General features: G+C 34.4%; 3 protein-coding genes across 3 annotated transcripts in view; 2 read left to right on the top strand and 1 right to left on the bottom strand.

The window, feature by feature from the left end:
- LOC108911486 (KAT8 regulatory NSL complex subunit 1) overlaps positions 1 to 10,786 on the top strand; it is a 28,112-nt gene extending 17,326 nt beyond the window's left edge. Inside the window, exons 3-7 of the mRNA XM_018716471.2 lie at positions 181 to 381; positions 533 to 875; positions 3,135 to 3,222; positions 4,116 to 4,793; positions 7,262 to 10,786. Coding sequence (XP_018571987.1) covers positions 181 to 381; positions 533 to 875; positions 3,135 to 3,222; positions 4,116 to 4,763 — 1,280 coding nt within the window. The 3' untranslated portion in view covers positions 4,764 to 4,793; positions 7,262 to 10,786. The remainder of the gene's footprint in view (positions 1 to 180; positions 382 to 532; positions 876 to 3,134; positions 3,223 to 4,115; positions 4,794 to 7,261) is intronic.
- Positions 10,787 to 14,557: 3,771 nt separating this feature from the next.
- LOC108907503 (histone acetyltransferase type B catalytic subunit) lies at positions 14,558 to 17,217 on the bottom strand. The gene is made up of 8 exons (XM_018711265.1): positions 16,975 to 17,217; positions 16,819 to 16,918; positions 16,676 to 16,751; positions 16,365 to 16,627; positions 16,126 to 16,297; positions 15,851 to 16,068; positions 15,083 to 15,348; positions 14,558 to 14,875 (listed from the first exon to the last, which is right to left on the bottom strand). Exons 2-8 carry the CDS (start codon positions 16,916 to 16,918, stop codon positions 14,720 to 14,722), a joined length of 1,251 nt encoding a protein of 416 aa, XP_018566781.1. The 5' UTR covers positions 16,975 to 17,217; the 3' UTR covers positions 14,558 to 14,719.
- Positions 17,218 to 19,346: 2,129 nt separating this feature from the next.
- Positions 19,347 to 24,769, top strand: LOC108915889. The gene is made up of 4 exons (XM_023455833.1): positions 19,347 to 19,958; positions 20,001 to 20,104; positions 20,135 to 20,682; positions 23,102 to 24,769. The coding sequence occupies exons 1-4, from the start codon at positions 19,347 to 19,349 to the stop codon at positions 24,649 to 24,651; spliced, it is 2,814 nt and encodes a 937-aa protein (XP_023311601.1). The 3' UTR covers positions 24,652 to 24,769.
- The last annotated feature ends 1,744 nt before the right edge of the window (positions 24,770 to 26,513 follow it).

The following is a 26,513-nucleotide window of genomic DNA, read 5'->3' as shown; positions in this document are numbered from 1 at the left end:
TTTGATTTTTGTAACTTTTTTTTTGATAAAATCTTCTTAAGCCTATGTTCCAGTTGCAAACTTTGTATATCTGCAATCCCGATATTATTTATCAGACCTTAAACTACGCTGTATTTTTCTACCAACGTCTTACCGTTGTAATTTTGACGGTGATCGTAACCGCGACCTTTTGCTTTACAGATACTTCTCAAAACATTCACCTCGAAGCCATAATGAAGATGTCGGAATGGCAGCAGCGGAGTACAAGAATGAAAACGTTGAAGATCCTGTCGAAGCCGGAGAGACTGGAACACAAGTCGTTGGAGCACAGGACGAAGAAGCTGGAACACCGAAAATACGGACGTCTCTTAAAACCTAGTACCATGTCTGCCTTATCTGCAAGTAAGGACGGTTTTTATTATTTTTTTTTGTGTGCTGTTGAAAAATGCTCTCAACATATCGCAAATAAAAATGTGAAGCGTGCTTGAAAAAAAATTCACAAAATGCCCCCTTGCGCGATTCTAGTTAATTATACCCGTTTATCTCTGTGCAGAAATCAAGAACAAGATCCGCGGCAGGAAGGCGGGTAGGCACTCGCTCAACCGGCTGCACAGGAAGCGTCACTCCGCCAAGGACGGCGCCGGCCAGTCGAACTCCCTGTCCGCGGACGGCGCCGACGAGGAGGTGGAGTCCATCGGCAACAACAGCAACGCCGGCACGAGATCGTTGGACTCCCCCAGCTCGTCGCCCCTGCTTCAGATGCAGTCCATCTCGGGCTACAACCGCAGCAGGAATCGGATACAGTCGTACGACATAGACAACATCGTCATACCGTACAGCGTGGCGGCATCGACGCGTGTGGAGAAGCTCCAGTACAAGGAAATTTTGACGCCCAAGTAAGTGGAACCATTTTAGTTTTGTTGTCGGCGCGAACGCGTGTTTTTGTTCTTGATTTTGCTCTTTACTGGGGCCTTCTTGTTCTTCGATATATCGTTGCTGTGCAAATAGTGAAGAAAAACGGATATTATTTTATTTTCTAATTCAAACGTTTCTTTTTGTCCCTTCAACGGAACTTTTCCAGTCGATTTGATTTTTCCAGGCATCATTCTGTTGGATTGAGATCAGGTGAATAGAAAGGCTTTATCGATCTGAGTTATTACATTGTGAATATTGAAGAAATAAATAAATTATGGTTAAAATTAATTTAGAATACACCTTTCCAATAGTCTACAGAAACCATTGACCTTAAAAAAAAATAAAACTGATTTGGTAAGAATCATATTAAGCACAATTTGAACAATGCTTCTCATGAAACTTGCATCTACAGGGTGTTTGTAAATAAGTGTGAAATACTTTCGTTTCCAAGTGTTTAAATTTTAATTTTTTGTTTATTTTTATTAATTATTTCAGTTTTTAAACATATGACTCGAAATTTGAAAAATGACGGACGGATAAATGTGCTTTTTTTGGAGTAATCCGAATATTTCTACTTGCACCAGTGGCGTTCGTGCGAGAGTGCCACAACCTTTTTTAACCCAGATATGCCTGAATTATTTTTTTTTCGAAAATTAAAATAAAAACTAAATATGTTTAATTTTAGGTTCTCTATTACATAAAAAAATCTTTAAAAAAATTCTTGCACATTGGTTTTCTTGAAAAGTTCCGTCCTTTTAAAAGGGCAACAGGCATATACAAACCACTAAAAAATATATTTTTTATTTTTTAACAAACATTTTAAAATATAACAAATTATAAAATTTTAAAAAATCTACATTGGAGAGGGGGGATTCTAATTATATGGTTAAATCTGTTTGTAAAAAATTAAAAAAAAAAAAACTAACACTGTATATTGAAAACTAAGCATTCGTGGACCCACGTGTAAAAATAAAGTCTTATTTTGATCTCGAAAATACGCCCGTAAATTCTTTTTACAAAATTTTGAATCACCCTGTATATTGAAAATATTTCTCAGTAACGAGTACTTTTTGTTCGTCATAGCATGAAATGTAATTAAAAACTTCTATTTTTGTCACCAAAAGTATAATAGTTGAAAAATGTTAATGATGCGTAATGTTACGATTTGTGGAAATATTAAAATAAATTAAATAATTAAAAATGGTTAAAAACAAAGTTTTGTCGGATATTAGTTTCTCTTTTACTTAATTTATTACCTATTTTGCCACAAAATATTATTTAATGATAGGTTAGAAAGGAAGGCAGGTCAGCATTGTTGCTTGCAGAAATTCCGTCATTGAAAATAGTCCTCACCGAAAATCGGCTTTTTTTGCAGTGCGAGAAGAATAGTGCATCTGACGTTTAGACAAAGATGGGGACAAACGTCAGTGAAGACGTCAAAACGAACTTTGCCCTTTGGCTTTTTTTCGGTGCGTTTCGACTGCGGAACGTAATAAAATGTAATTTGAACATTTTAAATTTTACGTTTACACCTGTGGAGACCCAAAGTTTCAAATAACCCGTACAGGCTCCACCCGCCGGAGCGGCCGTTTGTAAGCTCGCGACAGAAGGCAAAGGTCCATGGTTTGGCCTTTTTTTTTAAAAGGCTCTGTAACAAATACGCAACCCATAATACATTTTTATAGATTTTATTACACAGGTTGTTTAAATGTGAATTATTGCACAAATAACAGACTTTCCTCCATTCTGACACAGATTTTGTATAAAATGGATTGATTGAAACAAACTATTTTTTGTCATAAAGAAATTTGTAATTTGCCGCTTTTGAACAAGTGGTATCGTAAATTACTAATTACTTCACACCAAAAATTAATTTGAGTTTCATTTTATAGAAAATCTGAGTTAAAATGGGGGAAAGTCTGTTATTTGTGTATTAATTCATATTTAGATGAACTTTGTAATATAATAAAAAATATATTGCTCGTCGCTTATCTGCTATAGAGCCCCTATTAATGGAAAACATCAAACTTTTACATACAGGGTGTTTAAATAATAAGGTACACACTACGTTTCAAAAAATGTTTACCAAACGGTGAGGAGTGCCGTAGGCATAATGCGAAAGGTCAAGTCGGCGATTGCCGCCAAATAAGCGTTAGATGTGAGGCTTTGTAGTATGGGTGGTAGCGGTTGTGCCCTTTTCAGTCTTAAGTTGATAAATTATTAATTGTTGTCTTTTTCAGGTGGAGAATTGCCGAATCAGATTTTGATAACAAATCTGATTCAAAGAACAACAACGGGAACGGCAAAGATTCTAGTCAAGACAGCGATGTAAGTATATGAGAAATTTGTAATAAATTGCTGTTCCACATAAGTTTCAAAAGCTCGATTCATTTCGAATTGTATGGTCCCGACTTTTAAGAAAAATTAAACGCTGAGAACATCGTGTCATCTTCGTTTGTTTAAGAGGCAGAGACCGTTTTTCAGTCGTAGTGCAAAGACTCGATTGGCAGAAACAATTTGTACAAATAATATTTTTTTGATGCTTACTGACTTACGAAGTTGATACGATGAAAACTTGTTTGGAACTGCTGACTCGACTCCTAGTTTTCCCTCTGCACATGAAGATTTTCAGTGAACTTGCACTTTTGGTTTTCGTAAAAGTGATAATTACTTAAAATTTAACTGTAATTCTGTTTATTACAAAAAGCGGAAGAAAACAGTGGACGACACACCATTTAAGGCCACAGCTGTTCACTTGTTTTTGTGTAGTATGTAAGCCGGGTCCGATTCCAGAAGTTCTCAATAAGTTTTAATGATTTTGGTCTGATTATTAATTTCGAGCTCCGTTTTGCAGTCAACAATTTTTATTATTGAAATTGATTATTTTTACCCTTTTCATCTATTAAAAAATCTTCCCCAACTTTGTAAACACCAGGAAATTTTACCAGAAATTCAAATATCGAAAAACATTTGGAATGTTTTAAAAATATTAATAATTAATAAATAAACAAGTAATTTAACCCAGAAAATGAATCAAGTTATTGAAAGGCAATGTTTTTATTGTCTAATTTTTCCTGAAACGAATATTTTAAATGCGTTTTTGCGTTTCTCCACCGAAAATATAAGACCCGCCGATTTTTATTGTATCAGAATCCTGTCACAAATTTGATTCTAATGTGAATCGGAAACGAATTTTTCTCCATTGAATGGTTTCTTTCTAGTTTGAAGACCTCTCGGAAGCGGCTGTGATCGACCGGCACGAGAGGTGCGAGTACGACGAGAAGAAGAGATTCCTCAGCTACCTGAAGCTCCCGATAGGCTACGGCCGCGCCCGCTCCCAGAAACGCACCGACAGCCGCGCCGAGTCCAGCGGCGCCAACACCCCCGATCCCATGTCCCCCCACAACATCGACCAGCAGGAGAACACCAACTCGCCCATGACGTCGCCGCCCGCCACACCCCTCTCCATCCAGATGGAGGACTCGGGTCCCCTACCTTCGATAGCGGTGATGAGGAAACGGACCATCTCCCAGTCCCGCTTCGCCAAGGACAAGGAGCCTAAGGAGGAGACGGTCTGCAACACCCCGGAGGAGGTGGAGGTGACGCCGTACGACAGGCGCACCTTCCCCATCAACGAGGAGACCTACGAGAAAATGCTGAAGCACATGCCGGAGAACCACCAGTTCAAAACCAACAGCAGGGCGCAGGATTCGTCGGACTGCGAGGGCAACTCGGGTTATCTGGACAGGAAGATGGATTCGCCGGATAGCGAGTCTACCGAGTCGGCGATCGGCGATGGGGACGAGGACCCCAACGATCCCGAGTGGATCGACATGGAGCGGGCCAACAGGGAGCGCTACAAGAGATAGGAAACGTCTCTTTTTAGTACTGATTTCTTGGTGAGTCGTTATTTTATTTATCTGCTGTTTTCGTTACCATTGACAAACTTTTTTTTTCATTGATTATAAAAAATCAAGGTTAAAAAACAATGTACCAGCACTTACGCTCTGTTTACTCCCACTCATCACTATATTGAATTTTTTTTAATTTTTGATTCTCGTGACATGCCGTGTTAAAAAAAACTGTTCTGTTAAATTTATTCACTCTTCGGGTAATATACGAATAAACTAAAATGGTTTTTCAAACTGTAATGGTGGGTTCTGTGTCAAAAATTTTAGGCTATTTTTGAAATACAGTAGAACCCCGATCCGTGCGGCGGATTCTTCGTGCGCTGCAATGTTTGCGATTATCCGGCAACGGTTCTGTCCCGGCTGGCCCGCATAATCGAAGTTCTACTGTACAGTCAAAGCTCCTTATTTGGGGTTCCCGTATTCACGATATCCATATTCGCGGACCAAAAAATTGTGACCACTATCCGTATTCACGGGTAAAAAAATTCTGTATTTGCGGATCCAAAACTAACGTATACGTATTGAATTTTTAGAATAATGTGTATTTATTTGTCAAAATAAACAAATAGGTATCAAAATGTTTATAAACAAACAAGTTTCTTAGTCTTAGTGTTGTGAAGCCGAAAGTCATTTGCCAAAATTCGCCGCTCGCTTACACGTGCCTTTGATAAATGTGACGTTAAACTTAAAAAAATCTGAGTGAAAAGCCCTTTTATTAGCTGCAAAACAAGAAAAAATCACAAAGTTCTTTAAATTAACACTAAGGCTATCTTTACGAGCCGCGCAGCGGCGAGCGGAGGGGACCGAAAGGTCCCGTCGCTCTTCCTTTATCCGTTTGGCATATTTTGAAGGAGATTTCTTAATGTCTTCCGAATGAAATTTCACTTTTCTGGGGGATCCGCGGCTAAAAATGCAAATTTTCGTTGTGGGAGAGAGACAGAACCCGACGGGAATGCCCACCGACGGATGTTTTGAGGGTTTATTATAGTTTTTTGTTATTTTGCAACATTGGAACATGTCCCCTATATTTCCATACAAAATGCCACCCCATATTCGTAGATTCCATATTCGCGGTACATTTTCGGAACGTAGCCCCCGCGAATAAGGAGCTTTGACTGTACGTAATAAACTCGAGTAATATGTTTTCCATGAGTGAAATATTTGATTGATCCTCTTCAGCTGTTCTTTGTAACTAATGAATCGTAACTTTTTGTTAATTTTTTAACGTTGTATAAATGTTTCCGGATACGTACCATATGAGGGTTACCTTTTATATTTCGGGAATAGACCACAAAAAAGAAATGGATCATCGTATATGGCTTTATAGTTTTTCAAAATATTCTCCATAAAAGTCTACATACTTTTGCATTCGTTTGAACCAATTTTCGAAGCACTTTTTCCGTTCCGACGATTGAGGTACCTCCAAATTATGCATTTTGAATGCAACAACTTCTTGAAGCGTCGAAAAACGTTACCTCTTAATTTATTTTTGATGTGTGGGAATAAAAAGTCATTGGGTGTCAAATCAGAGCAGTATGACGGATGACTCATCAATTCGACTTTCTTTGTTTCCTTTTCCAAAAGTCTCTTGTTTGAGACGATGTGCGAGAGCTCGCATTGTCCTTCAACGCATCGACACAAGCCTTTTTTGAGCTTTTGTCAAATTACGTTAGATCCAACTTGAACAAATTTTTTGATGGCCAAATGTTCACGCAATATTGAATGTATGCTGGTCCCACTAATGCCCAAGGATGCCTCAATCTAACGATAAAAGTAACATGACGATCTCGCAATATCACTTCACGCACAGCATCAATGTTTTCTGGAACGACAACCGATTTTGGACGTCCTTCACGAAATTCGTCAGTGAGTGAACCACAGCCACGATTGAATTCCATGTACCATCTTTGTACAATGATTTTTGATGGTGTTTCATCGATAAAAGTCAATTTAATTTCATCGATGCACTGTTGTCGAGATAATCCACATTGAAAGTTATAAAAAAATAAACACGCGGAAAAACGTTCACGACATTTTTTTGGCCGAGATTAATTTTTCAAGTCAGTGTGAACAACACAATTAGGGCCTGTACATCAAAACGTTCTGAGTAGGGATACCGACAAAAAGTCGAACTTTACGATAGGGAAGTTGATCATTAGATGGCAGCACCAGGATTGTTCATTCCCGAAATATAAAAGCGACCCTCGTATTTATATGCATTTTTTTTGACACATGCAGAAAAGATTCCATCACTCGCAGTTCAGTTTGTGAAGTTACATCTCTTTTATATTAAATTTTTATTGGCCATGTATAATTAAAATTAAAAAAACTAAAATTTGCCTCAAATCAGTAATTTCAATAGTATTCGTGAATAATTATTATCTAACATTCTGTTATTAAACATTTTTTGTATGTGATATATATCGGCGTCCGTAACAGGAGTATTTCTCTTCCAGATTTATTTTAAAAAGTGCTGTTGTACACATCGAGGATCTTTATAAGGAGCTGGATTTTAAGATCGGACAATTTGTAAAATGTTAACTATTGTAATTGTTTAAAGAGTCTGGTCACACGTTTTCGTTGTCTCAGTTAAGCATAGCTTGGCACACACTTTTATTCTGTAACGGGAGCTTCGGATTTTGTATTGGTTACGTAAAGTCTGTGATTTTGTAATTATTTCTATAAGCACCGTCAATACTGTTGTTGCTTTTTGGTATTGACCGAATTAGCCAGTTAAAAGCAAAATACAGAATTCAAAGCTTGGTTTTTTTTTGTCTGTTGTATTTTTCCACTTGTATTATATCGATTACGATAGGGTACCTCAGTTTTTTTTTTTACTGTTTGTTTAATAAAGTTTACTTTCACCATATGCAGTTAAACGTTTTTGACTTACGATTTGCCACGGTAACGTACGTTTCACTCGCTCCTCCGGGTCGGCACGGAGTAGTAGAATATGTACCGATTGTAAATAAAATTTGCCGAGTAATCTTTATCGGGCATAAATTGGAAAAGTGTCAGATTTAAATAATCATTAATGTGTGTATTCACATGTAGCTTATAATAGAGATTTAAATAAATAAGAGATGATTTAGGTCTACAAATATATATATTATAAATTTTTTTGTCTTGGAAAATTAAAAAAATATTTTTAATACTATTTGATTATTTGAATAATGATTTTTGTTTGTTTTGTTTTAAAGGTGTTTACTGTAACTCAGAGCAACGTTTTACTGGGACTAAAAAAAAAAATAAGATTAAATTACATTTTTTTGTCACTCTAATCAAAACTCTGACGATACTAAAATAATGGGCTAGAACTGATAAGAAACTACAGGAGTATTGTAAACTACTAGAAATGTAGAAAAAATCAAACAAAAAAAAAGTTGCACAATATTTTGCTGAACTTTTCTTGAATGTATCTGAAATGCAATGAAAAAAGTTGGAAACAGACACTCATCTTTAAAAACAAGTTGCGCAATATTTTGCTGAAACTTCTTGAACGTGTCTGAAATGCAATGAAAAAAGTTGGAAACAAGACACTCATCTTTAAAAAAAAGTTGTGCAATATTTTGCTGAAACTTTTCTTGAAAGTTTATGAATTGTATTGAAAAAAGTTGCAAACAGTCATCTTTAAAACAGAATGTCGCACTTTTATAAAATTTCTTGTTCAACAATCAGAGGAGTTGGTTTTAAACGTTATTTTTATTTCAGTGATTAAAATGTCAATACGATTTCGATAAATCTGACATCCGCTAAAATGGAAATATTTTAAATTATTCCTGTGGTCGTTTAATGTGACTTCATAAAAGTACAACAGTTTGTTGGATTTGTAACCTTTTTCTTCATTAAACCATGTGAAATATACAAAAAAAGTTGTTTATTGCATTTAAAAAAAATAGTAAAAGAGAAAATTTAACCAGTGGTGCCTTGTGATCAAAAACGTCCAGATTTTTTATTTATTTCAGGAATTGGCAATATCAGATCTGAAGTGTTCAACAAATTATTGCACAACTTTTTTGTAATTTATGCCACCCTGTATCTGTCACTGCAATCTCTCATTAAATAGCTCTAACCTGGAACATTTCTTAAATTGCGCAACTTTTTTATCATTTGAACTAGGAATAGTCTACGACGCAGCTGCAATCTCCCGTTAAATAGTTCTAACTTGGTACATTTCTCTTCCTGATTTCATGAAGTTTTGGCAATATATTGCGCAATTTGTTTATATTTTATCCCCGGTTAGTTTTAGCAAAATATTGGGCAACTTTTTTGTAATTTGGGCGACTAAATATTTCTAACTACATTTCTCTTCTTGCTTTCATAAAGTTTCGGCAAAATATTGCGCAATTTTTTTTATAATTTATCCCGGGTTAAATAGTTCCAATTCAGTGCACTTTTAAATAAAAAAGATCCTGATGAAGTTACAACAAAATATTGGGCTACTTTTTTGTAATTGGGGCAACTATGTACCTCTTAAAAGTCTACGATGTCTCTGCAATCTCCCATTAAATAGTTCTAACCCAGTATATTTCTTAAATTGCGCAACTTCTTTGTCCTTTGAACTACCGTGTAACGCTAGTAGTCTACGATGCAGTTCTAACTACGATTCTAAACTGGTACATCTCTAATCTTGATTTCATAAAGTATCAGCAAAATATTGCGCAACTTTATGATTTTAGTCACCATGTATCTCAAATAGTCTACGACGTCCCATCAATTTCCCATCGAATAGTTCTGGTATATTTCTTAAAAGGGATCCTAATTTCTCATCCTGATTTCATGAAGTTTCAGCAAAATATTGCGCAATTTTTTTATAATTTAAACCAGCATGTATCTACGATTTCCCTGCAATTTCTTGTTGAATCTGGTATATTTCTTAAGAGATCTGAATTTCAGGGAGTTTCAGCAAAATATTGTGCAATTTTTTTATACTTTGAGCCACTGTATCTACGATGCAGTTGCACACTCTCGTCGTTGTTTTAACCCGGTACATTTTTCAATAAATAGGTCGTGATTAAGTTTGAGCAAAATATTGGCCAACTTTTTTGTAATTTGGGCCACTATGTACCTCTAACAGTCTACGATGTCCCTGTCTCTCGTTAAGTATTTCTAACCTCTCAATGATTTTTCACTGAAAAAGATCCTGATTTCAGTAAGTTTCAGCAAAATATTGCGCAACTTTTTTGTGATTTCATCCACCCTGTATATCTAATGGTGTAAAAAATCCCTGTAATCTCCCATAAAATAATAAGGAAGATCCCAATTCTAAAAACACCATGTATTGTGGTTAAATTCAGTCAGTTCACTGATTCTGAAAAATGTAATGGAGATTTATGTAGACACTTTTATTTGTGAAAAAGCAGTTTGATTTAAAAAAAAACTTTTGAGTTGCATTAATGTGATCATTTGAATATTTGTTTTACGTTTATTAACCGGCAAAGTAATCGCATCATACAAGGTAGGTAGTTAATTTTTAACCTTATTAGTAGTGACTTTGTTGATGCCTTTGATGACGGTTGACTGCATATGGTATTCCATTACCTTGACTAGAGTATGTATATATAAAATAAGTAGTTATTAAAGTTTGTACAAAAAGAAAACTTTGCAAATAAAATGAAAACTAAGATTGTTTTTATTTTCCACCGGTTGCATTTTATTTCGCAAAGGTAAAGGCTTGTAAAAAAAAATGCGCTGTAAAGTGATAAAAAGCCATAAAAAATATTGACAGGAAATATGCTTGCGGCATTTTTGGCGATCTGCAGAGCATGTTTTAATCATTTTTAACTTCTATGAAAATTGTTGGAAATTGTACTCTTTATAAGAGTTAGAAACTGTATATGAGAGTGTTATTATATTCATCGATTCTGGTTATAATTTCATTCTTCATCGTTTTACTACAGAGAGAGAGGTTCATGTATAATGTTAACTAGTATTTGTAAATTGTAAATGATAAAAACTAATAAAAAAAAGTCTAATATTTATTTTCAAACGCTTATGTAGCCAAAAAAGTTAAGTTACTTGTAGTTGGTACATAAATTTTTATATGCAAATATGTTTTAATATTACATGATAAAATAAACAATAACACAAAACACATTCACTGTTCCTTAATTCTCATAAAACGTCTTATTCCAAGGGCCGTTCCAAATGGAATTCAAATGCTGACAGAGAGCAACCTACTAACCTTTAGTTACTACCGAAACATAATCAGTGACGCACTACGTGAAATAAACTTTTTAACTACCAATACTGTGTAATACAACTTCTCTGCGAGCTGCAGGCTCCTTTGGGCATTGAAATACACCCTCAATATCTTGTAAACGGTTAAGATCAATAGAACCACAAAATGGACGAATTTGAAATTTATTATTCCTCATTAGTATGTCAGAGGTTAAACGAGTGACAATTTAGCTATTTAGATGTCTAATTTGCTGACATGTGTTGAGTGTAGGTGAGATATAACCTATGAAGTATTTTGTGTCTTAAATAACACTAACTAGTTAACTAATACGTTTGAAACTAGTTTACTGACAAATTATCTTAGTTGTCAATTAGGTATTGAGGGTGTAATTCAATGTTGGACAATGCCTGTAGCCAGCAGAGTAGTTGTTTTGCACAGTACTTTCAGTTAAAGAATTTTGATGCTTGATTCGTTAGAAGGTAAGTTGCTGAACACTGCTGTAAGTTGTTTCATCTATGGCATACTGATGAGAACTAGTTTGAAACTAGTCTGCCAACGAATTATCTTAGTTGTTTATAAGGCATTGAGGGTGTAATTCAATGTTGGACAGTGCCTGTAGCCAACACAGTAGTTGTTTTGACAGTGCCTGTAGTCAGCAGAGTAGTTGTTTCGCACAATATCTTGTTAAAAAAAAATTTGATGCTTGATTCTTTAGAAGGTAAGTTTCTGAACGATAAATTGGACAAATTTTAAAATGACGGCATTGTGGAGTAGTGGAAAATTTCACTTAAAAACAAAAGACACAGTTTGCGAGATACTTTCAATAATTAAAACAGGTTTTCCTCATAACAAAAAATATTTAAATTGCATAAATGTGAATAATTATCACACAAATCTAGAAAAAATGAATTTTTAAAAAGGTGTGTTCAACTGCATTTCTAGCACTTGATCATCAGGCACCAAATTAAGTACATAGACGGCATATTTTTAAATGGAGGTCACTTTCTTGGAGTAGTGTGTCCTTCAAATTAATTTTTTTTAAATCAAATATGAGGACCTAGTTTAAGTGAAATACATAATACACCTGATGTGATATGACAACAGTACACTAGGTGCTAGGTGGGCAAAATACAAACGGCCAACGAAGCAGATCGGCTGAGTATGTCGCCACTTCAATTTTATTATTTATTTTGAGTTTATCGGTTTGAGATATTGGTAATACGGTAAGTAATGTAGCAATTCTTTGCGTGAAGTATTGGTTTTTCGATACAGTATGTCTTCATTGTTAAATTCCTGTAAAGCATTCTATTGTTAACGTTCGGTTAACAGTTGTTTGGGGTTACACTAACCTTTCCAGTAGCGGGCGAGGGGATAAAAATTAGGAATAGAGGTTAGTCAGTTTTCATTACAAATTTTGAAAAAATAATAATAATATAACTTTCTTAGCCAACTTTCAATTGGAATATCTCGGAACGGAAAGTGTGCTATTATTTGTTAATTTTCGCCCAGAGTAAATTTTTTTCTAACATTCCGGGTAAAAAGTATATTTCCCAGTTTGTCCCCTCTCGTTAACTAAACAGTAACGAATGATCTGAAAAACCTCGAATGTCTCGCGAACTGTAAGAAATAAACCCCAACCCGCTTTAGTAAAACCAAAAGAAAATTAAATTTCGTGTAAAATTTATCAAGGTTCTATAAAAAAATATATACTCTTATTGTTAGTTTTATTTGTCTATTCGAAATATATTAATGGGTAAAGCCACTCTAGAATTTTGAAAAATGGTTTAAACAATGCTTTATTATGAAAAGTGCTTATCGTAATTCTTGAGAACACTCACCAGATTGAGTCTCGGATCAAGCCGAAAAAGAGGATGAAGAAAATATCAATATGGAGCAGGCATAGCTGATTGAAGGTATTGTATATAACAAATTTCTTATGCTGAATGGCAACAAAATCTTTAAACGTGTTTTTTGAAAAACCACTTTTTTTAACTGGCCAGACACGACTCAAAATTTTCAATGAATCGACTTGAAATTTTGTACAAAGCTTCACGACAACATAACTCGGGGAACATCGTAGAGGTTTTTCGATTAATTAAAAAATTTTCAGTTATTAACAATTTAATGTAAAATTTTTCGATACTTTTTCACAATCAACAATTATTTTTTCTAATTTCCCTACGATGTTCCCTAGTTTTTGCATACATCAGTAAATTTTTATTTTTTTCTTCCCAAGACCATCTAACAAGAAATTTTTCCTGTCATACAGTCCTCTCAAAAAAATGTATCGTTACTTGCCATTATCTACAGCCACAATAGTCCAGTTGATATTTGTTTTAAAAGTAAGGATGTTTCATATAGCAACGCTAATTTTTGTTGGAAATTGTTCTAAATAATTGATAGGCACCCGCTGAAAAAGTTGTGTAAGAAAATGTAAAAAAAATTAAAAAGGCGCAGCTTTCTCCCTTCTTCCATGTATAACTCTGAGAATATTGACATTAGAGAAAATAGTCAAAGGAAAAAAAGTTTCACAGGAATCGAGCAGAGTCAAAGAGTGTGGAGTGGGTGACTATGCGAGCGGGACATTTTTAATCGATAGAGGAAAGCAAGATCTATTCGAATTTTACAAAAAAATCTTTCAATTTAAATTTATACGCAAAATAAAAAACAAAGTAGATAATATATTAAAAAATCTTATTTAACGTTGTATCTTAGGTGTTAGGCCTACTTTTAGAAAACAGATAAAACAATTACAGTATATTAAAATTAACACTAAGAAGAAAAAAAAGAAACAAAAACGTTATACACATTGCACCTAAGTGAATTAACACTTGTATTGTGCAAGCAATATGGTATAATGTATAGAAAATCCAGCCACGAAAACATTAATATTTCAGAAAAATTAAAATAGACTTGTTAAAATAAAAGGTTACCTCTTATGAAAAGTAGAAAAATATAATAACATTTTCTTGCATTATAAAGTCATATTACCTGTATATCACGAATATACTCCTGCAGCAATTGAAATCTTAAGTAACGAACACAAACTACTGTCAAGGTCGTTTTAGCACAATTTTTTAAGCGGGCACACATCGCAATTATCATTTTACATAATATTTAGAACTATTTCCAATAAAAATTAGCATTACTATATAAAACGTCCATCCCGAAACAGATACCGACTGGACTACGAGTATTATTTCAAAACATGTAAAATAAAGCCTTTTTGTTCCTGACACTGTATCTGTATCGATTTCTTCTTGAAAATTCCCAAAAATCACCTTTTTTTTTCAACCTCTACAGTGGCGTTACCCGTTAAGTAACTTATAATGTAGGGTTTTCTTATACTTGAACGGAGAAATTCAAGGAATGGAGAAAATCAAGGAGAAATTTAAAAAATGTAGTCATGTACGGGCATTCCATTTGACAAAATGAAGGTAGCTCCCGGAAGAAACAAGACACCCTGTATAATCGAAAATAATTTCAAAATTGTATTTATACCGATATTACTAGAGCTACAGAAATCGTTTCAAGTGGGACAAGTTTTATGTAACAAAAAACTACATTTATGGATTTTGAAAATTTATTGCTTTGCATAACGAACAAATGATACAATACTAGTTTAAACTTAAAAGTAAAAGAAGAGGTAAGAATATCGATGCATATCAAATATTTAACATTACAAAAAAAACAATACTCTAAATGAAATAAAACTAAAAATAAAGTTATTCTACTAACCAAAGTTCTTTTGGAGGTTTTTTATGGAAGGCTTTATATCATCGATGTACCTCTTGTACTCCGTTTCTATTAACACTTTCCTATCCGTGGGTTCTGTGAAGATACCCGCCCTTTCTAGATTACATATCCTCTTGCTGCCACGAGTTTCTCTCTGAAAAAAAAAATGTAAATTTTTTTTGAGACAAATGATAGGTACAAATGTAACAATAATTTGTAGCTACTCAAGCAGTTAAAAATATCACGTCGCATGGCACCTATATATTTGCAAACCAAACGATTTTCTATCCACGTCAGATTAATAGTTTGGCTAGCATATACATATACCATTACGTGTGCAGCTATCATGACTCTATTGTACCTCAATATCTGCTGTAATCCTATTTTTAATATCGGTAAAGGATTTCTTATAGTCCACCTGGCTAAGTTTGCTGGCTTTGTAGCAACATAAAATATCATATACCCTCTGGCATTGCCTCTTACAAATTTTTTCTTTCTTCATGTAACCGAATATTTTTTTTGTATTGGTGCTGCATATATCAATTCCGGCACCGTTCAGTTCTTTATAAATCGTCGTACAGTCTTCGAAGTCACGAATTTTTTGGAAGTGAGGTGTAGGTTCCTCAACTGAAATTAAAGTAGAAGCAATTGGGATACGAATAATTTGGGCATTACAAAAAAAAAAAATAGGTCAAGCTGTTAACCGTAAACTGTTTGAACGGAAATAATGGGATTTTTCTATATCATTTTTCTTTTTTAAGATACAGAATGTGTTATATTTAAAAAAAAAACCATTTTTATTAGTAACTTCACCATTTTTTAAGACATTCTGTACATTCTAAGACAAATTTAATTGTGATTTTCTGTTACATTTTTTTAACCTTATCATTTAATTTGTTAATAAAAATCTTTCTCTAAATTTATACTTATACACCCTGTATCTTAAAAAAGGCGATTCCATGAAACATGTAATAACCAAAATCTTACTATTTTCTGCCAAAGAATAACACTGTATATAAACAAAGTTATGTTGACATGTAAATAAACTACAAGAAAAACCATTTTTAAGAAAATACTACCGTGGAATTAATTTTTGCTCACACTTATCTATAACTATACTACGACCTACCTGTTACATCTATCACCTTTGGCATTTTCTTAATATCGTTAATAATAGTATGATATAACTTGGAACCAATCCCTTTTCTCTGATGTGGAGGTAAGATGAAGAACTGACTAATTCTAGCTCTAATATTATCGGGATAGGCATAAAATTTGTAAACGGAACAATAACCAACAGCAGACCGATAAATTTCATTCGTGACTGGATGTTCAAACTCCTCGTAACTATGTAATAAAATAATTGTTTTTGGAATTAATTTACAAAGTTTAGGGTATACTTACACGTAATATAGCATCCATCTGTCATCAGTTAAGTCAATAGGATTAGCGGCATCTATGTACCAAACGATAAATGTTTCAAATTTACTGTGGAAACGTTGAAAATTTTCATCCGTGATGTCACATTTAGTAATTTTATAGTTAACTTGTACGTTTTGATCGGAAATTAATTTGCCTAAAAATAATTATTTGTCATTTAACATTTTTTAATTTTCAATGCAAAGTGCAACGATACGACTTGCCTTGTTTTTCATCTTTAAATTCAGCTAATACTCTTCCAAAAATTAGGTCATGCTTTTCATTTTCTATCATCTTTTTGAATTCACTTTTGTTTGCAGTAAATTCACTTGGCAGCCATGGTTCTAAGCTATGCATTATATTATCTGGTTTGTAAATTTCTGATTTTTTAATTTCCATAGACTTTTGTATATCAACATAGCAGCGTGCAGAATTATGAAGGTAGTAGATATTCATGGCCAATGAACGATAACCAAAAATACTCTCACTTAAAACAGAATATTATTGATTTATCAAAGTAATTCTGTAAACTTACCTGTCCCCAAAAATTTGATGAGCCATTACAGGTTTAAAGACATCCGATTTCGATGTCACATCGTCTTCCCCATAAACTGAAAATTCGGTTATAATTATGGTTCTGTAATTCCTGTGAGTTATTAGAGTAAAAAAACTACAAACCAATTTTGAAAAACACTACAGAAGTCGCATCTTTTCTATACAAGCTCATTTCACCGTCCTCATCGATGTGAAAACCGTTTGAACAGCTTTTTTCATCCATCTAGAAAAAAGCATTTTATAATCAAAACAACAACTTAAAAATGATTAAAAAATCACCTTATAAATGAAATTTCGCTGCTAAAAAACATTAATATAAACGACACTACTATACAACGGCGCGAAATTTAGCATCCGTTTTGACATTCGTTAATTGTCAAACTTCAAACGTATTTGATAATTTCTAGGGCGTTTATCGTTTAACGAATTTTTGTCCATGTGCGTTAGAAATTTAATGACGTCATTTAAACTCTTTCCACTTCTTCCAGCATATACTACTGGAGGTAGCATTGGTAGATAGTATCTTATAATATGCTGTGTCACTCTAACATGCACGCGATTGGTTAGAAATGAATGCCCCTACCAATCGCGTACGTGCCAGAATGAGAGACAATTACTGAGATACTGACTGTCTCTCTCTCACACTCAGCCACACTTTTCGCAATGGCATGCTACCTCCAGTAGTATATGCCCGAAGTTCCACTTATACAATAATTTATTGAGACAAAAATTCCAATTTTGGTGTACTAGCAAAGCTGATTCACTACAACTTGTTCTCTCTACAACAACTAATACGAATACGAATACGAGCACGACCACGTTCGTCCAACAGTTTCGAACAGAGATATCGACCAATCATCTAATCATCACAGTGATAAAGAAAGAAAGAGATAACTACTTTCCCAACAATTAGAGAGAGAGAGAGATAATAACCATATAGGAAGTTTTAACTTTTTAAAATTAATGTTGGTAATGAATTACGGTTTCAAAACTAAGGAGTTTTAAATATTTAAAATCAACTATTTACAGTATTTACACTTATTATTATTGATTAGTTAAAAAATAAAGAATATTCCGTATACATATATCTACATGTTTGTAAGAGTTAGGTATATTGACGCCTTTAACTAAAGTTTAAAGTTATATCTTTTAGGTAATATAGGCTTAACCTCTTCGTACCTTCGCAGTCTATGTCAGAATGGATAAGAGGAAGGCATTAAGAGATGTTATAGACTTATGTAACCAAGGAAAATTTAAGGAGTCCTTGAGTATTCTGCAGTGTATTGATGGCGAATTAAATAATAAGTGGGCAATAGCTGTAATAATCGCTTGCTGTACTTGTGTCGTTAACAACTCCCATTCCGAAAGCACTTTAGAAAATTTGTTCAGCTTGCTGAAGTTTGTAGTTTCTTATATAAAAGATATAAATGAAGCAGATTTGCTTAGTTATATGCAGTCATTATTCCACATTATCAAATCGTTTATCAAAAAGGTAACATTACTTTAATTACTTCCAAAATAATTTTAGTTAATAATTTTATTTCCAGAAATGCTATCAGTTAATTGCCAAGATGGAATGTATTTTAGTACCATCATTTCTTCCACTTTCATTGCCAAAAAAACACAGTGAAACCTATCAAAGCACAGCAAGCCTACTACATAATCTTGCCATAAAAGTAGATTGTAGTAAGTTTGAATTGTTATTGGAAATATGCAACGTTTTATCTAAAATGTACGCAAGAGCTTCAAACACGTCTGCATTGCTTAAAACATCATTTAATTGTGGAATACATTTATCTAATTCACCTTGTTCTTCAAAAGCTTTAGAAGGATATTGCTTGAATGTACTGAATTTATTAAAATCAAATGACATTAAGGTGGATTCCGAAGATGACTTCAAGAATTTTCTGTCTTATTTTACACTAATATTCAACAATATTTTTAAAGAATTTGATTTCAAAGAAGCAGCAGACTTTTATGAAATTACTTTTGAAATTGGGGTGAAGATATTTGATAACGAAGATTACCTCAACGTATTGTCAATAATGAAGTTTCCACTGCTATTAACTCCTATGTTTAAAGATAGATCAGAAGGTTTGATGAACTGCAAGAGGAGTTTTTGTAAATTATCAGAAAAACGGTTAGTAGGAAACAAATTACATAGTCTGATATATACCATGGTGATTTCGTATTATAAATCAGGGAAAGGACCGGAGTGGTGCAAACCTTCAGAGGTTTGTCAATTAGAACTGCTTGAGTTTATATGGGAAATAGGACGGCTTGAACTGTTACCGAAATTCTCGTGCCCTTGCAAGTGCCTTGTTGAAAAAAATGTATACCAGGCGTTTTCTTACTTCCGTTATACATCTACCTTACTAGAAATATCCGTCCGCCAAAAGAATACAACCTCTGATTTTAAAAGAGATGGTGCAAATCTGTTAATTCGCTTTAGTGAATATGTAAAAGTATTAAAGCAGTATAATTGCGAAAAATGGAAGGCGGCTTGGGAGGCTCTGGGTATGGCTCTCTACAATGTAGGCGTACACATTTATCAAAACTCCGATGAAGCCTGTTTGCATTATTTTTGTAATCTAATTAAATATTTTATAAAATTCGAGTTCCGCGGCGGGACCAATATTTTGAAGTTTTCTATGGTCGGTTCAGCTTTTGTGGTGGTATCCAATTATAGCGTCAAAGATTACAAAAAATCCATGGCTTTAGCGGCTCTAGGGATCCAGTTGTGCCCAAATCAAAGGAACGACCTAATGGTAAACTGGATAAAGGCTAAAGTTGCCCAACGCAACGCTCAAACAGATGAAGGTAACGAGGTACAAAAAGTAACGCTAGTTTCTGCTTTTAAACGGTTTAAGAAGGAAATGGAATTTTTAACCGATGGCGCCAATTTGTTAACGGTAAACGACAAAATCGATTTGTTGGTGTTCGAGTTGGAACAGTACAAAAAGAGATGGAAGAGCAAAGTGCCTATGATGTGTGCCCTCAAAGAGCTTTGCGACATCGCAGACTTAAATAGAACTGTTGAGGTGATCGTAAACGTTTTCGGAGATTGCGATTTGATGTTACACGAGGAAGTACCGAAGATATTGCAAACAACTCTGAAAAAATATGAAGCAAAAGTAAACGAAAAGAAAATTTCAACTCCCCAGGACACACTTTTCACGGCTGTTTTGTACTACATGCATTACAAGTATTGTGTGAAAGACACCATTACTAAAAACGCGGTTGATATGGAGAGAACGATGTCCGTTACACAAAAAACAAACGAACCACCCGATGCCATTCCGAAGGATCCAAGTGAAGAATGCGATATCGTTTCATTTTACGACTGTTTAAATCTGAACAGATACTTCGGGGTTATGAAATATCTAAATAAGTCTTTAGAATTGCTTACGTCTGTCATAAAAGTTGATTTTGACTCGAGTAGTTTCACGAAAGTAACCCCTTCAATGGTATACAATTTGCTCGTTAAGATATCGATGGAATACAGACTGCACCGGTTCAGCGTAAAAAGTTTACAAGCCCTGCAATTAGCCTTGAAAGTGGCACAGTTTGAGAACAACGCCTCCAATGTCGTCTGGGCGATCGCCTTTATCATTGAAAATTCCGACGTGAACAAAAGTTACATTCGGTACCTGTTGTTAATAGCAAACGAACAGTTGAAGAACATCGAATACACGAGTATGCCAAGTTTAAAAATTGTTCTCACGTATTACATTTGCAAAGCCAAATGTCTGCTTTACGAGGATTACAAGCAAGCTTACAGGATATTTCAGATGGCCGACGAGCTGTACAATGCACAGGAAGATAAATCCGAACTGAAAATAGTCGAGTCCCAACTGTACTTGTTGCATTTTAAATTTGTTATGATGCCTTGTAAGTTCGGTATCGTAGATCATAAGGAGAGTACTTTGCTGACGATTCATCTTGCGAATTCTGCTATATACGAAGCTTATCGCAACAATAAACTAGGTAAGGTATATTTTTATTTGAGTTTTACCTGAGAAAATGGATGATATGATGTATGACTCATTTCTGTGGTGTGTTTTATGTTTTTTTTTACGTGAGACCCGGCCAAGTATGTGTAACGCGTGACATGACATCAGGACATGGCTTCCGGTCGTTTTCCCGCTATATGTTTTCATTAACTATTCTGAAAAAGAAATCGTTGAAAAAAAATTCTGATTTTGTTCAATTCAAGTAAATACGATGTATACTTTCCGAATACAAATTAAAAAAATTATGCTAATGTGCCCATTGAGACAATGACATACTTTATTGGTTATATCTCACCCACACTCTGCAGGTACACATCTAAATCCTTCGTCAATTGTCTCATCTACAGGGTGTTTCAGTTCGAGTGAGTCAAACTTTAACCACAAATAGAACTCAATAAATAATTCAGAATTGCCTTATAAAACAGGGGTCTAAGTCTCACCGTTTTCATTGTATAGGCCCGTATCAGTCGGTTTTTACAATGATATTATTTATGAAATCTTTGGTATGTTTATAACAGATTGATTCAAATTTGGTGTAGTGTTAACATTTATACACTACAATTTACAAATTTTTGTAGATCAGTGACATAAGAATGGGTAGTAAAGGGGAATTTTTTTACCCCAACTTCTACGCCAATAACCTAATTGGGATTCATTTTTAGATTCCATTGACAATTCTACATAAGAAAGATATACTTGTTGAAAATCGGTAAATAAATTTTAAAATTAATATTATGTCACGTGTTAACTTAAAATTGAAAACAATATTAAATAATATGTCTCCACATCGGCGAAACGACTGGTAAATTTATACCGATTTTCAACGAGTGTGGTAGAATTGTCCACGGAATCTAAAAGTGAATCTCAAATTATTGGGGAGATTTAGACTTTTACTTTATGAGGCAATTCTGAATTGAGTTCCATTTATTGTTAAAGTTTTATTCACTTGAACTGAAACACTCTGTACACAGATAAAACAAAAATGTAATATCTTCATTTAAAAGGCTATAATTATTCTGTACCCTATATAATTTAGGTCAGCGGTCTTCAAACTGTCACGACTTGCGGAACCCCGCCAACACTTCGATTTTTTTGAGGACCCCCACATCCAAAAAAAATTTTTTACTGATTATTTAATGTATTTATAAATACTACGATTAACAAAATAAATATTCCACTAAGTAAAAATTAGAGACTAAAGTTTAAAGTGAATATTTAATGAGTAATTAAAAAAAGAGTAAATATAATCAAAGACTGGTTTGTGCTTGAATATTTTTACATAATATGTTAAAATCAGGTGCTATTGTCGTAAGTTGCAGTCGCATTAAGTGCATTGCGATACTTTGTTTTTGTTGCTACGTACGTGGAAAATGATTTTTTCACACAGGTACGTAGTTGCAAAAGGCATTAATAATACATTTATTACCTGGTTAGCAATTTCAGGATATTCCTTATAAATTTCTAGTCAAAGATCAAGGGAAAGGCAACATGACCAATGCGAAGAACGCTGCGCCAGCTCATACTTGTAATTTATAAGCCGACTTACTTGCACTTGCATAAATAGATAAAGCGTGATAAAGCTCTTATAGTAAATTATACGCTTGTACTTATAAAAATATAAAGTTTTAAGAGTTATAGTCTTTCCGAACTCAGTTGAACATGCAAAAAAACCCCTGATTTAATGAGTTTCATAGGCGTGTCTAAAAAAGGTTTCTGCTATAGTTAAAAAATTATAATAATTTGTATATAATGTGTAGAAAATTTCCATTATATGTCCATTTGACCTACAACATATTTTAATTATGTATTTATGTCTTCAAACAATTTTATTATATTGGTGGTAAATTTTGTTTTGTTCTGTTTCAAAAGGTCGCCATGTTGTGATAATATTAATAAACAAAATATCCCTCTTATTTCTCTCTTTCGCAATTGTAATGTGAATGATTGATAGAAGGTGCCTATAATAAATTATAATTACCTGAATCACACCAAATTCCGCATTGCTGCACTGCATTGCTGGGCAATTTATCAACCACTTGTCATCTGCTGAGATTTATTGCCCAGTAGCCCAATGCAACTGTGTTCTTCCTTTTCCTCTTTTCAAATATTTCAATGCCGAGTTACTGCGTCAGCGACCGAACCTGGTACATACTGTCAATCTGTTGGTTCTTCAATTGATATCGGAAAGACTATACCTATAAATTTTTTTAAATTTTATAATTATTGATAATAAAGTTTTTAATTTTTGACTGAGTCGCGGTACCCCCAGAGAGGTTCCGCAGAACACAGATTGAATACCGCTGATTTAGGCTAATTCAACTGTATTTTTACTTGACCTGCCCTTTAATAATATTTTCTGCAATTTTATTTCGTCTTTTTCTTTGGTTTAACAGATGGGTCCTACGAGATGTCGATCCTCCTGGACACCAACGAAGAACTAGTAAAATTATTCCACTCCATGCGATCACCCAGGGAAGCGCGAAGTTACTGCAAAGAGACAATAATTCTCACTCAACAACTAGTCCTGCCAATTCGATGTGCCAACTACTTAGTTTACCTCGCTCACGCTGACTTACGCTCATCACGATATAACGACTGTCAGGTCAAAATTGAGGGATTAACCGATATCCTGTGCCTTAGAAAATACAACCTGAAAGTGGACCAAGAAAATAAACCGCCGTCCTGCGACGCAGATATAGAGAAAGATATCGTCGATTTAACTAACAATTTGCAGGAAATGGTACTCGATTTACCCGTCCCCAACAGTTATAAGAAACAGTTCTCGCCTTCCTCGCCCGCGTTGGTCATTCAACCGTTTCACTTACCGGCGTTCCTGAATCACGAAGAAGACTGCGAATGTTTTTATTGCTTGTGTTTAGAGTATCAAATGCTGGTGTTGGAAAAAACTAGACTCGATGCGTTGTTGAACGTTAAACAAAATAATTTTACGATATCCACCGATTTTTTCCACGGCGCTCAAAATTTTTATGAACTGTGCTCGCAAAAGTACAAATCAACTTTTGAGACCATCGTCAAATTTATTTCCTACGACTTAATACCCGAGTACGACAAAGAAATGTTCGGGCCTTATGGGTTTATTCTGTTGGATTACAGCGCACACCTGATGCGTACAAAAAACAAAAGTGAAGCTTTAAGGATCACCGACAAATTAATAGATTTAGCGTCTTCGAGGAAAGTACGATATGTTTACCTTTACAACGAAGCGCTGTTCCAGAAACTAAGTTACATAACGGAAGTTCCTTCGGTTGCTCTTACCGTTAACAAGGCGATTGAAGTGGATAGTCTTTGCCCGGAGCCGATTATCGTTTCTAGGACACCCGAATCGAAACATAGCAAGGTAACGTTGTCTGTCCAACAGAGTCCGAATTTTTCACCACCGAAGAGAAGAATAAAAAAATGTTTACAATTTAATCTATCCCCAACCCCGGACAACTTCAACGGCCACAAACCGCTTGAGAAAACATCTCCCAGTTCGAAACAACCGAAAACTCCAGTTCCCAAAATAAAAATATATTCAAATGGCGACACCGCGCAAAAATCCAAGTGCTCCTCCTCAGCTGTACATATCTATAACGATGAGAGTAAAAGACACAAAAAGAAAGTGCCGTCGACTGAAGATTCGTGCCCTAGCAGCATTAACGCAGCTATGAAGACACCAGTTTCAGCGTGTTTGGTTAATTCTGAAACTGGAATGAGAACGAGGACGAAGTTGTTGACCGATAGACTGCGTCACTCGAGTAAGAAGCTTGAGGTGCCCACGGTGTTCGTCAGCGATGACAGTAGCAGTCAAGTCAAGGCTCCTAGCGGTAAAAAGCAGATGTCGTTGAGGAAGAAGTTGTTTGATCAAGAAAAGTTGGAAAAGGAACCAAACGTGCCTCTAGGTGGTGGTGCGGGAAGATCTACAAGGAACAGGAAAGTTTAGTACCAATTGTGAGGTTCGATTTGCTGCTGTAAATTGTGTAATTTTTTTATTTATTGTTAAGAGCTATATTTTTTTGAGGTTTGTTAAATTTAGTATTAACTTTGAGAACCTCGATACATTGTTTTCTACTGTTTATGTATTCAAGATTTTCTATGTCGTTTCTAAATTTGACAAATTATGTTTTTTGTAACCTGTACATATGATAAAAATTTTTATTACGAATAAAATATTTTTATGTCTGCTGTTCTTATTTTCTTTGTTTGATCATCTGTTGAGAAAATTTTAATAAAAGTAGGTGGCGATATCAGTGACTTTGGGTGATGCAGAGAATTAAAAAAATTGGATTTTTTAACTTTAGAAAAATTGTCAAATGTTTGTGACAGTTTCATGTGATTAGGAATCTGGATAGGTTCGGTATAATAAAAATTTGGATATTGGAAAAAAATTTTAATGTTGGTCAGGGTTCTGGGAAGGCCCTGTAGAATAATTTTATATTTAACTTTAACTGTATTGCTAAAAATCTGTCTTTATTAGTCAAACTTTATTTCTATACAAAAGTGTTAAAAAATGGCTTCTTTGTCATGACTAAAGAGCGGACAATGTGTGTTTTTAACCCGAAACTTAGGGCAAATTCGGGTAGAGATGCGTACACGTTCAAAAATGTATTGTGTGTAAACTATGTAAAATATGTATAATTATTATGTATAGCAAATATATCGTATTATCCTCGCGAAAATTTATATCCTTTATTTAATATCCGTAAATCACGTAAACTGGTAAAACAACGAGAAAATAATTCAGTTAATTTAGTTCTAAAGAAATGAAATGACACTCGCGTCCATCTCTTGTCAATCCGTCAACATCGGTTGTGTTTATCGAATTCCTATTGGTCAGAATTCAAACTGCAGCTCTCTTATGACTTCAATCATATGCGTCGCCTGAGGGTATTCGTTACATTAATTTCCAATTAAAAAAACGACAATATTTTAAACTGAACTTTATTTAATAAATATGAAGTTATACAATACCTGATTTTCTAAATATTTTATAAAGCCTAAAAATATATGTACCGTGGAATTTTCTTGAGTTATCAAGTAAATTCCCGATGTGTACCCGACACGCCACTGCTTCATGGATAATACAAGGCAAGTTCGGTATTGATATCCAGAGGCTTTAGATGTAGCTCTTTGTCTTTTCATCTCCTACAATTAGAAAAGAACAAAACACATCTGGAGCGTCTAGATGTTAATACCGAACTTGCCTAATGTACCTATGTTTATGAATGACATATCTATGTTCAAGGTTCAAGGACACAAATATTTAAGTTTATAGAACAATAATGACTTTTATAATAATTAATAAATTCAAATTATATCAATGTTACTGAGCATGCGCATTAAAGATAATTTCATGTAAGCGAAGTAGCCTCGCAACATATCATTCCAGGAAAGTTAGGTTATGGTTAAGAGTACGTCTATAATAAACCACTTGAAGAAAAACACACTCAGTAACACCTGACACAGTACAACACTAAGAAAAACAATACAATTACTTTGTAGAACCAGAAAATGCCAAGATTAAACAAAACAAGAGAAATTACGGTAATGATGACAGCGATAACGATAACATACAGGGTGTCCCGAAATTCATGCAACAAAATTTGGTCATAGATTTTTAAGACAAATTTAGGGGACCTTTTTTTTTGCCAACTGGCCCCCTCTTTCGGAGTTACAGCCCCCTGAAAACTGCCTCTAAGAAGTCTTTTTTATATCTCAAAACCATGTACGAGAATCACTAAATTTGGTACACAGGGGTTTTATGACATGTGGAATCTCACAGTGCTACGCTTTTTGGTGAGAAAC

This window comes from Anoplophora glabripennis, unplaced genomic scaffold (assembly GCF_000390285.2).
Source record: "Anoplophora glabripennis isolate ALB-LARVAE unplaced genomic scaffold, Agla_2.0 scaffold1, whole genome shotgun sequence".
Lineage (NCBI taxonomy): Eukaryota > Metazoa > Arthropoda > Insecta > Coleoptera > Cerambycidae > Anoplophora > Anoplophora glabripennis.
This window is presented reverse-complemented; position numbering and strand designations above follow the sequence as displayed.